The sequence below is a fragment of the Pteronotus mesoamericanus genome, unplaced genomic scaffold, assembly GCF_021234165.1.
Source record: "Pteronotus mesoamericanus isolate MK-2021 breed Mesoamerican mustached bat unplaced genomic scaffold, CSHL_Meso_final contig_214, whole genome shotgun sequence".
Lineage (NCBI taxonomy): Eukaryota > Metazoa > Chordata > Mammalia > Chiroptera > Mormoopidae > Pteronotus > Pteronotus mesoamericanus.
Window position 1 is genome coordinate 4,023,854 of NW_026555089.1, and position 13,211 is coordinate 4,037,064.

At 49.2% G+C, this 13,211-nt stretch overlaps 2 protein-coding genes across 3 annotated transcripts in view; one reads left to right on the forward strand and one right to left on the reverse strand.

The window, feature by feature from the left end:
• TOP6BL (TOP6B like initiator of meiotic double strand breaks) overlaps positions 1-2,998 on the reverse strand; it is a 50,619-nt gene extending 47,621 nt beyond the window's left edge. The window contains 2 exon segments of the mRNA XM_054570690.1: positions 2,780-2,818; positions 2,986-2,998. Coding sequence (XP_054426665.1) covers positions 2,780-2,818; positions 2,986-2,998 — 52 coding nt within the window.
• A 7,529-nt stretch (positions 2,999-10,527) lies between these two features.
• The window catches only part of SPTBN2 (spectrin beta, non-erythrocytic 2), a 36,010-nt gene continuing 33,326 nt past the window's right edge, over positions 10,528-13,211 (forward strand). For both annotated transcript variants that reach the window (XM_054570818.1, XM_054570819.1), the window contains exon 1: positions 10,528-10,887. The gene's annotated coding sequence lies outside the window, so the exon portion shown is untranslated. The remainder of the gene's footprint in view (positions 10,888-13,211) is intronic.

The window sequence follows — 13,211 nt, forward strand, 5'->3', positions numbered from 1 at the left end:
TGCAGAGCAGACTGCTGAATGTGAATTAAGGTTTAAAAAGAAAAAAAAAAGTCTTCAGCACACGTATATCCCGTGCAATATTTGGGGCAAACTTATATTTAAAAAGTCCTTTATTTATTTGAAATTCAAAACTGAGCGTCCTGTCCCAAGCATGTCCCCAAGCCTAATTCCAAGGCGCCCAGGCAGGACCCGGAAGGGGGACCTTCGTCCCCAGGGAAGAGGCCCCTCCCCACGTTCGACTCCGCTAAACAGACCCAGGGCAGGAGCCGACTTTCCTAGGCTCCGCTGCCAGGAGAAGCGCCGGGGTTCGCCCGGATTGTTCCCGGCTGAAAAGAGGGTAGCCCTCCGGACTCCAGCTGCCGGGCTCTGGGCAAGTTCAGGGAGGGGCGTGGCGGGGGCGGCGCGGGGAGGATGGCTGTCGGTGAGCCCGTTTAAATGGGTGATCTGGCAGCCAAAAGAAAACCCGTGAGAGATTCCTGCCTGGCAGAGAGTTGCCCAAGGAGAAGGGTGGGACGGGGTGTTGGCTGCTTTCCTTCAGGGAAAATTCTTTCACCGCAGCTCCAAGAAGCCAGGATTGGACAGAACGGGCGGGGGGAGCTGGCAGAGTGCCTGTCCAGTGCGCAACCTTGGTGCTACTCCAAAGAACAAGTCTACCGAGACCCGAAGCATAGCTTTCTTGAGTTTGAGCTCAGCGCTGTTGACCACTCCTCGCATCTCAGTAGCTCACAGGTAAACCTGTTGGAGAAAGGTAGCTTTTATTTCTGGAAAATTCATCATAACACCATCTCAGCTTTGATGAGCTGGCATGAGTTGGGGAGTCATTGGAGCCTATCTCTCTTTCACTCCCTTCTCTCTCAGGGGTCCTCTTTAGGAAGGGTAGTTGCCAAGGGGAAGGGAGCTAACATCTATTGAAGGACTGCCTGTTGTCACCACTGGCTCTTTATATGAATTTTTAACTCTCAAAGTATCTTTTGAGATAACTGTTCTTGTTGCTCTTTGATGGGTGAGAAACCAAGGCGATGAGGATGGCCCTTTAAAATATTTCCCATGGCTCAGCAGAAAATGCCCCACCTTGAGAATGGCATGGGGAATGAAGGGTGCAGAACAGTTGCCAGTGTAGAAGTACTTCAGATAAGTTGGTCATACTGGCTTCCAGCTGTTGTCCTTGGAGCAAGCCTTGGGAACGACCGTGCGCGGAACACACAACACCATCCTAGAGGCAGGGGAGGCCTAACGGAGGTAGCAGGGAAGCAGCTCCCCACCCCTCCCGCCCGGGTGCAGGCAGAGTGGAGGAGGGGAGCCTTTGACACAAGGGCCTGACATCAGGACGTCCACCGCGCAGACCCCTGTGGTCAGGCTAGGTTTGATGCAGGCTTCACATTTCATGGGCATCTACTCTGTGCTACATGGTCTTCACTTTTTCTTATTTATCTTAACCCTCCCAACCTTGTGCGTGAGGTGTTGGTATCATTTTCTACATGATGATGAGATTCCAAGAAAAGGTTGGATCACGCTGAATTTGTAAATGGCAGAGCCAAAGTCTGAAGCAAAAATCCCTTAACCCCTCTTTTGGCTCCCCTACAACTACCCACCGCACCTCCCACCTGGATGTGACCTGCCTCATGGCTTGTCTCACTCTCCTATAGTACGGGAACATGAATGTTACTATGAGAAGCAAACCCCTCCACGCAAAAGGTAAGGCGCCAACGAACTCAGGTGCCCTTGTCTCCCACACACTAAGTCTTGATGGAGCCATAGCATCCAGCCCTTCTCTCACCCAGCAGTTTTTGCCCCCAGCCTGCCTGAGGTCTAGAATCTAACATACTATTGGACTGACTTCACATTATGAAAGCTGTTTTCATTCAGACCTCGCCTTCAGAGCAATAGGACATTAGAGCCAGCAGGAATTATACAGGTTATCAATTATCTTCAATAGATGAAGAAATTGGAAGCCGAAAGAAATTAAATGATCTGCCCAAGGTTAAGGTCACCATAGTCAACCAGGTCAACCAAAGAGCCCCTGGGATGCTGCTCTGGATCTTTTCAGCCCTGCTCTTTGGGGTTTTAGCAGTGCCTTTGCGGGGCCAGCTCTCCCCAGTCCTCCGACTCAGCTGATCCTGCTTGCGTTCCTTCACCCACCTCAGGGTTTCACATCCACTTTGGACAACCTGTTTATTCTGAGAAGAAATCCCCTCTCTGGCCAGAAGGGAGACCACCTGTAGAGCCCAAGATAGACTCTGACCTGAACCGCAGGGCTTGAGTAGAACCAGAACATCCTGGGGAGCGCTGCCAGGTCAGCAGTGACATTTTAGGAACCGTTGCGCTGGCTTTCCCTTCTGAACGTGCCCTTCTCTGGGTGCCATTCCTAGACATTTCTTCAGTCCTACCTTGTTCTCAGGCTGCCCTAGAGCATTCAAAGGCCCTGAAGTGACTGACCCCAGGAACTCAGGTGAAAAATATCCCTGAGGTCCCCCTTATCAGATTGATGCAAAACGAAGTCCATTTGAGGAGTTTCTTCCCCCCGGGAGAACTACTGAAAGAGGCTGTTTCCCACACAGACAGTAGGAAAGGGTTAACTGCCTCTCTCAGGTCCTGAGCAAAGTCTGCCCCCCCACCACTTCCCATAACCGGGTTTCCTGAAATGGAGCAGGTCCCATGTGCCTCTCCACTAATCACAGCCTTGGAAATGGGGCCATGAAGCTCAGATTAGCTCATCCGTTCACCTTCTGGAGGCCTTCTCCACCTGGAGCACAGAATTTGGGGCAGCTTCACTACTCACCTCCGTCTACTTTCCTATCAGGGGTCAAGCAGGCATGTTCTGCAGAGGAGCATCAGGTTGGGGGGGGCGCTAGGGGCCACAGGGGTGCTGACTTCTGTGCGTTTTCTTCAACTACAGCACTCCTTCATTCTAAGAATTATGGGCAAAGTAAGGATCCCCTCGGGACAGCACCAAAGTTTGCATGACTAGACTGTTTTCTTCCTCACCTGCATTCCCCATTTTCTTCCTCCTTAAAATGACTGAGGATGACTCTGGGCAGCTTCCTCTTTTTCCTGACTGACAGTCACCCTTTGCACAGAGTCTCTGGCTTCTTCACCAGTCGCAGGTTCTGGGGCCAGCCCAAGAGATTTTATTCCTTTCCTGTTAGTGTTCAGTTTCTCCTTTTTCTAGATAACCAATAAAATCTATATCACAATGTGGTTCTGCCCTCTGTAATTGGCTTTTTACCATCTCTCCAGGCAGGTGCATCTGTCCTGCCAGCTCATGTCCGCTGGAAGGGAAGTATTCTTTGTGGCATTGAAGACTTGGGAATGGAAACAGCAGTGTAACCTGGTCATGTATGGCCAAGTAAACCTAATGATCCAAAGGGCAGATAATCAACTTTATCTGAAAGACAACAAATAGGCTAACAGGGACAAATATTCATCTTCCTGGAGCCCTACTAAAAAGGACCCTGTCTGCATGTGTTCGATCTCGGTTCAGCCTTTGCATGCCCACAGCACTCAGGTGCTTCACCAGGAATGCAGGTATACAAAGTCTTTAAAGCTGCTAATGTGGAACCTCAAATGAGCAGATTTTTTACTGACCTCTGAAGCTGACTTGATTTTCATCTGTTCTAGCTTTCAGGCCATCTTCTCTCTTCTGTTTTCCCCAACTTTTGTTTGTTTGTTTGTTTGTTTGTTTGTTTAATCCTCACCTGAGGATGTTTTTCTTGATTTCTTTTTCTTTTTTTAAGAGAGAGAAGAAGTGAAAGAGAGAGAGAGAGAAAAACATTGACGTGAGAGAGAAGCATATGCTCCCCTATGGGGACATCAAACCTGCAACCTAGGTATGTGCCCTGACCGAGGATCGAACCCACAACCTTTTGATGTACAGGACAGCTTTCCAACCAACTGAGCCACCTGGCGAGGCTTGTTCCTCCAACTTTTATTCTCACCAGTTGAAAACAGGCTGTGGGATCTAAAGTCTAAAAGGGTCAGGATGTCTGAATTCTTTTCCCATTTTACCACTCACTTTAGGTGTTATGTTCTAGTTTTCCACAACTAAAATAAGAAAATCCTCCCAGGAATATGGTTAAAATAACATCTGTGAAACAATTTGAGAGTTTTAGAACCTTCAATTTAGAAGAAATCTTAGAAGCCATTTAATCTAGTATTTCCCAACCAGAGGAACAATATTTTTTTCCAATTCATTTCCCTATTCCCCTCCCCTCTTCCTGAATAGCCTCTCTCTACCTCCTTCCTTATATCTTCCTGGTATCCAAGATAGAGTGTCTATCTATTTTTCACAATATATTTAGTGTATTTAAGGTTGAGAAACATTGTTTTAATTCACTCCTTATTTCATGCATTAGCTGTCTTCCAAAAACACTGTATAAACGCAGTTTTATGTGAATCAAATCATTTTAGACATACTGGGAAGTTGACTTTAAAAGAAACCCTGTAATACAAAAAACCTCCCCCAGTAACCTTTTATGCAAATCTAGATTTTCATACACCACTACAGGCACGCCTGATTTTGTTGTGCTTCACTTTATAGCACTTCAGGGATGTTGTGTTTTTTACAAATTGAAGACAAGACCCTCCACCAGCAAAAAAGGTTACAACTCGCTCGCTATATTGCGATATTTTCTTTATTGCATTGGACTGGAACCAAACCTGCAATATCTCCAAGGTATGCCTGTATGTTTTACTTAAGGCAAGATTTGCCTATATATAAAACAACTAAAATAATGATAATAGCAACAGTCAACATTTGTTTGGCACCAAGTGTCTTGCTCCTGTCATATATTATTTAATTACTCACCACAACTTACTTCTTTAAAATTATCCCCTATTTACAGATGAGAAAACTGAAGCTTGGAGAAATTAAATAACTTGTTCAAGATCACACAATTAGAATGCAATGGTCCAGAATTTCAACAAGGCCATAAGACTCCAGAGTCTTATTCTTAACCACCAGGAAGTTTCAGATGCCAATAACAGTTGAACAACAATAGTACCACAGCACAAATAAATTAGGTTACAATACAGAAAACTGACCTAAAACTTCCATAGCTTCAAAGACGTACATTGAATCTACACTATTTGGGTTCTAGCACTGCAGGTTTCCCAGGACAATTCACATTTTCCAGTGCAATTTGATCAAGGAACCCCAAAGACTTCCCTTCAGCTATTAGTAGTAAGCAGATGATGCCCCAATTTATTTCAGGTGTGTAGTGGTGATCAGCCATTTTTTTCAAGGGGTCTGTTTATTATCGGGTTTGTGGCGTAAGCTTCTTAGAAGAAAGGAGTGGTTCGTTACTGACAGGCTAAAATCAAAAGTATTGAGAATCATAGTTGATCCCAGCCTGCTCCTAGATGAGTTGGAACCATTCAAATGGGTTTTTAGGCCCAGTTTTTGGTGGTTTTTAGGTTGGAACTTAAAAATAGTTTTGGAGGGCTAGTCCATAAATAAGTGCTGTTTTGAATCCAAGCTGGACAAAGATAAATGGATGTAATACTTCTCTATCCTCAAAGCAGTTCCACTTTCTCCAGTTTAGTCAACAACAGCGTTCACTCGCAGTGTTGGTCAGCTCAGAACCCAGTCCTCATGGCTCCGAGAGCCGCAGGCTTGTCCACACTGTGCAGGGAGCTCCGGGTAGGACCGCTCCCCGACACCCCACCATCAGAATACACCATTTGACTTAAGACTCTACCTTGGCTCACCTGCAGACTTTTACTTTCAAATACAGGATCATTCTTTGCAAATCATGCCCTGAGCTGGCGTCACACTGGCTTGCTGGTCCACAGTGGTCACAGGAAGTTAGGTCTGTCCTTGCGAGGCACTGGCACTCCCCTCGCAAACTCTGACCTTTCTGACCTTCACTTGTACAGCAGGCGTGTTTACATCTCAGTCCTAGACTCAGTCCAGGAAATATGCAATTTTCTTTATTTCTCATCGTAGCCCTTCAGCCCCCATTTCTACTAATGGCAGAAAAATTATAAACCTGCAAAGTGCCGACTCAAGACAACTCCCTCATTTCAAGTGAGCAGTCTCTTAGGGATCTCCACCCTGTCCTCGTCCCTTCGTGGTGTTCAAGTTTGGGGTTTACGCTTCATTCTGACATCAGGGGAGGGGCATCAAGGTCAAGTGTCCTCTTCTGCCTCTCTTACCTTACTGATAAGGAGTAGTTTCCTTCGCTTGGTCTTGGCCACTGGGTTCTACAGTCGCTGCGCCTGTGGCCAAGTTCCCTGGCGGGTGGGACCTGTGGCCTTGTATAGACAAAGCACAGTGATTGCTTCACAAGGAGCTTGGTGGCTTCCACCTCAGCGAATCCTGGGACTACTGAACCGCCACCTGTTCTGTGCTTGGTCGGGTGCCCCCCCGCCCCTCATTGCAGACCAGTCCGCACAGGCACCCTTTCAGTCTCCAGGCCATTCTCGCATCCTGCCAGGCAGGGCACTGAAGAACTTTTCAGATTTTCTCCAAACGCCAAGGAGCCAAGGAGAACCAGGCCTAGGGGTGAGAAGGCCGGAGGTGGTGAGGAGATAGAATTTACCTCGGACCAGCTGTGCTTACACAGGTGACAATGCCATTCGTCCTCGGTGGTGGTGCCCCTGTTAGCACAGGGTACTTTGAAAGGCTGTGCCTTCTCAGACTTCCAGGAATGCTAGGGCACGAGCCCCTTCTGACCACTATGGTCTGATGGTGGAGACAGCAGGCAGCCCCGCACCTGCATCTAAACTCTCTTGCTCTCCTTTCTCAATCCTTTTCAATTCTACTCCAGGCTCAAACAGGATTCTATTTTCTGTGTGGAGGGAAACTTATGGTACATGTTCTTTCCAGTCCAACAGTTGGCGGCATAAATTCTGAGCTTTCAGTTTATCAGTTTCCATCTTTTGATATTTAAAGAGAAGCTTCTGCAGAAAAATTTAAAAATCCCTTTCTTCCCAGCCTGAATTCACCACGCGTTCTCTCTTGCCCTCTGTTTTCCCTCCCACCGCCCTTCTTTCCGTTTCTCACAGGCGCCAAGCATCCTACAGCAGTGTCAGGCCTGGCATCCACATGCTCCGTGTCCCTGTGGCTGGGAACGTGGCTCAAGCATCTGACGGTCTGAGTTGATTAAAATCCCAGCTCTCCCCTTGCCTGGTTCAATGACACTGGGCAAGGCACTTAATCTCTCAGTTGACTCCTTTTCCTCTTCTGTAAAATGGGGTCCATCCTCACCTCTCGGAGTTGTGACAAGAATTAAATGAAATTATATGTGTAAAGTGCTAGAAAGATAATTCCCAATTAATGTTAGTAATGGCCATTATTATTCTTCATTCAGTGCCTGATTAATGCCCTCGTATTTCAGATCTAACTCACATGATCTGACCTCGCTCACCAGGTTATGAATCACTGTTATAGTCTCACATGGCATCCTCAACTTTTCATTCGTAACACTCATTATACTTTATAATCATAAATCTGAGTATACGAGGTCTGTCCAGAAAAAGTCCAACCACTGCTAATATAACAAGAGCATTTTGCACGACATTGATGTAACCTGGCAGCCAAGGAGAGTGAACTGGAATGCACAGGCATGAACAATGATGACCTCACTGTACTAGTCAGTGGGGGTGGTAGATGCCATTGAGTGATCATGTGTACTGTGTGGCCGTTGCATTCAAAATGACTGAATGAGTAGAACAATGAATCTGTATCAAATTTTGCTTTAAGCTTGAACATTCCTCCACAGAAACTATTCGGGTGATTCAGAAGGACGCAGCGATGGGCAACCAGTAACTGGCAGCTTCATCACAATGCATCCACTCATGCATCACACCTCGTGCAGAGTTTTTGGCAAAACATCAAATCACCCAGGTGACTAAACCCCCCTTACAGCCTAGACTTGACACCGTGACTCCTGGCTTTTCCCACAACTAAAATAACCTTTGAAAGGGAAGAGATTTCAGACTGTTGATGAGATTCAGGAAAATATGACGGGGAAGCTGGTGGCGATTGGGACGACTCTGTGAGATCACAAGATGTCTACTTTGAAGGGGACTGAGGCATCATTGTCCTATGTACAATGTTTCTTGTATCTTCTTCAATAAGTGTCTCTATTTTTCATATTACATGACTGGATACCTTCTGGGCAGATATCATATATACTTTGTGATTAATATTTTATTAATGTCCATCAACCACACCAGACTGTAAATTCCAAGAGGGCAGAGGCAGTGTCCATTTTCCTCCTCATTAGTTCCCCAGATCCCAGCACGGTGCCTGGCACATAAGCCAGGTAGTTTTTGAATGAATGTTTGATTAAACAGGAGGCAAGAAAGTGGAGCCGATGAGTTCAAATGAGTCACGAAGATTATGATCATAAAGAGTAAGGGCAATATGGAGGAGGATCGGTGTTTCTCACTTATTTTTCAAGCTGGCAGGTATTTGAGCATATTTAAATGCTGATGGGAAAGAGCCAGAAAAGAGGGAGCTCACCAGAAGGAATGCAAGCCATGGGGTTGTGGGAGTGGATGGGACTTAGGGAAGGAGCCAGGAGAATCAGTCTCAGACAGAAGGAGGGACACCTCTTCATGGTACAGGAACAAGACCTAAGAATTTAGTTCCGTCTGTAGGTTTGGTGGCAGGAAATTCTACCAATACCTTTCCATGAGTCTTGGCAACGTGAGCAGAAAATCTGGATTCTCTGAGAAGTTCAGCATAACTGGTGGCCATCATTTAATTTACTTTTGCAACTTATGTAAAAAAGGAAGCAGGCGTTTTCTTCATCCTTGACTGTACTGACGCACTACAGAGCAAAATAGCAAGTTTCCAAAGCAACTCGGTAACAGAGCTGAGACAAATGATCTCAGTGTTCTCTTTATGGAGAATACTTCCTCTCCAAATTGGGAGAGAGTATGGTAAAATGAGAACATGGTAAAGTAATCATCGCTGACCCTGGCTGAGTGCTTACTATGCACCAGGCGCTGTTCTAATGCCTCACCTGCAATAACTCATTACATCCCCACATTATGATACCATTTTACAGGTGAGGAAATGGAATTCCAGGGAAATTGTCCAAGATCAACAGCTAGTGGCAAAACTAGGTTTTACACCCAGGCAGTCTGACTCCAGAATGGATGCTTTTAACTACGCTGCTAAACCCCCTCTCTAGCAGAGAGGAAAGAACATATTAGGAATCAGAAGACCTGGTGTCTCTACCATGAATTAACTCTGTAAACTTGGGCATTCACTTCTCTGTATGAACATGAGGTTGCTTGTCAATAAAGTGAGAATGATGTTTGCCTTATGAGGCTTTTTAAAGGGTTATGAAATGCTGAAAATGGGAGCTCAATATACAAAAGACATTATTATTGTGCTAATGAGAGGGTCTAATATTCTCATCTTCTAATTGGGTCACAACCTAACAGGCTGTTGTTGAGACCTTCAGTTCCCATAACCAGCACAGCAGCAGAGGCTGGGGGTTCTGGCCCCTCTGGTAAATCAGCTGACTCTCATCACACCAGCTTTAACATCCCTGGTGGAGGGTCTTTGATGACCAAAACCATACCTCATTCTCCCTGCCTCCCTCAACACACTCACCCCTGTCTCTGCGAACAGTTACAGCTCATGCTATCACTTTGATTCCGTTGCCTGAAGGAATAACCATTTAAAAAAGTAAGTAGTAAGTAGACCGATTACAGCTAATAGTGAGGTACACCCTGAAAGGCCAAGTTCCAATTGGGTGGTAGAATCACTGTTCCAATTTAGAATCAGACAATCAGAGCTAGAAGGGAACTTCAAGGTCATCTTTTCGTGCAACCCCCTGACCCTCCTGCCAACCCATTTTATAGACTCGGAGCAGCAAGGCCAGGTAGTTGAGATGACACAGGTAGTTAGGATTGGTAAAAGGACTTTTTTGAACCTTGGAAATGTTTTCCAGTGGGTTTAACCCAAATGATTTCTGCTTGCCAAGATCATATCTGGAAAGCACTTCAATCACTTATATATTTGATGTGCTATGCATACCTTTTCAGAAAGGAGTGAAATCCCAAAATTCCACTATTCACAAATAAATAAAACCTCAAACCCAATCATTCAGCCAAAGTCCATTCTTCACATTGCCCTTACCTGGGCCATTTCAGGCATTTCCCTGGTAGAAACAGGTCCACGTACATCTTCGGAGGCAGTATAACCTAATGGTTAAGTTCAGACTGCTCTGTACGAAGCCCAACCTATTATTACTAGTTCATCTCTGAGCTTAGCGTCCTAGTCTGGAAGAACAGAACCTATTTCTTTGAGCTGGAGTGGGGGTGGGGGTCACAGGAGGTAAGATATACTTTTAGCAAGAACAGGGCACTTCATAACTTTATTATTACTTGGGCATAATTCTTTCTCCCCTAGGCAGATAGCAGCTCCCCTCATACTTAGTTAATGACCTTAGACCTCAGACTACTCAGTCGCTCCTCATCGAGGAGTTCGCTGTGCCAGGCCTAGCAACGTGCGTCCCCACCCCCACTGCCTCTTAAGGCAGTGAGTAGGCCGGAATTCTGGTGATAAATGAGAGGAGCTGAGAAGGAGCTGAGAGGAGCTGCAATGATGACTGTTCTGGGAATCTGATCGCGAGAAGGCGGGTCTCCGCCACATGTACCATGGAGATGCTTCGGGAGAGAGAGCCGGCCTACCTGCCTGAAGGAGGACGGGAGACAGAGGGGATGGATGAAAGAAATGCTTAAAGGGAGATGAACTGGCGGTGCCCGAAGAGGAAAATTTGAAAAGGGAAACAGGCTGAAGATTGGGAAGCCTTCTGGGCGTGAGTGCCGTTAAAGGAAGGATTGCGTGTCCAGGGGATACGGATTTTGGACAAAAACCGGAGTAGGGACCAAGGCAGGGTGTGCGAACAGTGAAGACCCAGCCCGGTAAGCTGGTGATTGGCGGGGGTGGCGGGGGTCAGACGGCGTGGGGGCAACTAGGGCTGGCGAAAACCGAAAAGCGGGGTTATGGTGGCCACCCGCAGGGAAGGTGGGGAGCGGACTGGAAGCTGGTCGCGGAGCCGCCGCCGCGTTTGCCCCGGGGAAGGTCAGCGACCCCGGGCGAGGAAGCTGCGCTAAGAACCGAGAGGGGCCGCGGTTGCCATGGCGCCGGGCGGGGAGGGGGTGATTCGGGCCCCGCCCGGAGCCCCGCGGGGCCGCCCGCTCCAGATGGTCCCGGGCCTCCCGCGGGAGCCGGCGGCCTGCGGCAGGGGGAGGCTATTGTCCTCTTTCCGCGGCGCCGCAGTGCCCCCCGCTCGCGCCCGCGCGCCGCCACGCGCCCTGCCGGCACCGGCCCCGCGCGCCCCCAGCACCCCGTGACAGCGCCCGCCCACCGCCCGCCGTGCGTCCCGCCGCCCACCGGCCACCCGCCGCCGCCCGCAACCGCCCCTCGTGGCCCGGCTGCGGGCGCGGCGACAACCGGTGCGCCCCCGCTCGCCCTTCTCCCGCCTGCGGGGCCGGCGCTCCGCTCGGAGGTAGGTGCCGGCGCCCCGGCCCGCTTTGTCCGGGCCGGCGGGGCGGCGCGCATTGTGCAGCCGCGTGCGGACCGCGGGGTCGGGGTCCGGGCCGACCCGGAGAGCCCGGGAAAGAGGATGCGGCTCCCGTCTCTCGCGCCCGTCCGGTCACGGGGACAGGATGGAGAGTCATGTGCCAGCTACCCAGATACCGGTGTGCGGGCGGTGGGGGTGAAGGCTTGGGGGACGCTGGCCTTTCTGGAGCTGAGAGAAGAGTCTGGAAGAGTAGGGCCTGACAAACGCGATAAGGGATCGGGTCGCCTGGGCTCGGAGCGTGTCTGACAGCACCGGCCGTTCACGTCACCGAGGCTCCTGGGCGGACCGGCCGGCTTCGGTCCAGGTGCTGCGGACACGCCGAGCCGTCTCTGCCCGGCGTCTGCCAGCGCCGGCTTCCCTCGGGGGCTTGCTGGGGGCTCCCTCTGAATCCGGTGAGATTCTCCTCGCTTCTTTGGTAACTTGCTCCTTGCTCTCCTTTATGCATCCTCACAGTGTGTGTGACAGGGGGACTCAGTTGGCTGTAGTGACCGGAATACTGGCAGAGAGAGACTGAAGCCCCTTTAGGTGATGGGGAGGCTGGGTGTAAGGCATCTCTGTGGCCGAGACACGCAGAGGGCTTGGAGTCCACCCTGCACAAAACTACTGGGCAAGGCCTCCTGCCTGGGCTGTTCACACTCCAGCACCACAGTCGGCCCTTACCACCCACTCCGGCTCCGAACGACTCTCCCCCCTTAACCCCCTGGCGCTGCATGCTTGTCTGAGCTGCAAGCTTGCCCCTGTCCTAACCTGCTGCATGTTGTCTCTGTGAGTTGTTTCTCAGCCGCCCTCCCCTCTGCAAGCAGCCACAGTTCCAGCGCTGGAAAGCTGGTTCAGGCATGGACAGGGTGCCCACAAACCAGTTTTCCCTGAAGACGAAGGGGGCAGAGTTGAATTCCAAATATGTGTCTTAGCTTGAGGTACTGGGCAACCTCTCAGCTTATTCAGAACGGCAAGAGATTAGGGAGGAAAAAGCTAACATGGATCTTAGATTTGTCCCTCAGAGAAACTGATGTAACCCATGGACTACAGGCTTGGGGAGGGGGGTAACAAGGGAGTGAATAATTCTGCTCTGAGTGAGGACTCTAAGGAGAGCAAACCAAAATGCAGCCCCTCTCCTCGGCCCGGTTCCTTGGGGACGCTTCCTGTGCTTGCTTCTTCAGGGACACAACCTGCCCAGAGCCGGTTGGGATTCTGTTTATTTTGTGACTCCTTTTTCCTTTTCTCTCTGCGCTGCTCCACTCACACACGGAGTCAAATGAGATTTTTACTTTGCCGAAGTCCCCGTTTCTCCTCATCTATTTTTCCTCCTGCTGTCGTTTGTTCAGCTCTGCCTCCCTATGGCGTCTCAAGCCACATCGTCCTCCTTCTTCACATTTGTGATTCGCCTGTGTCAGAACATGAGCTCGATTTGTCTCCTCAGATCTGGAGCCCAATCCATCTTCATTTTCCTCTATCGCCCAAGGCTTCTGGCTCTTTGTGGGTCTTGGGGTTTCTGAGGGGAAGTTATATTTGGGTTGAGCACGGGAAGCTAACCTCAGGTCCCACTTACCCCTGGATCTTCGTGTCTCCTCAGGCCTCATGGCTCCCCTAAGCCGTTCTAGCTGCTCCTCACCTTTGGACAACGTGGCCCTCAATGTGTGGTCCCCAGACCAGTAGCTTTAG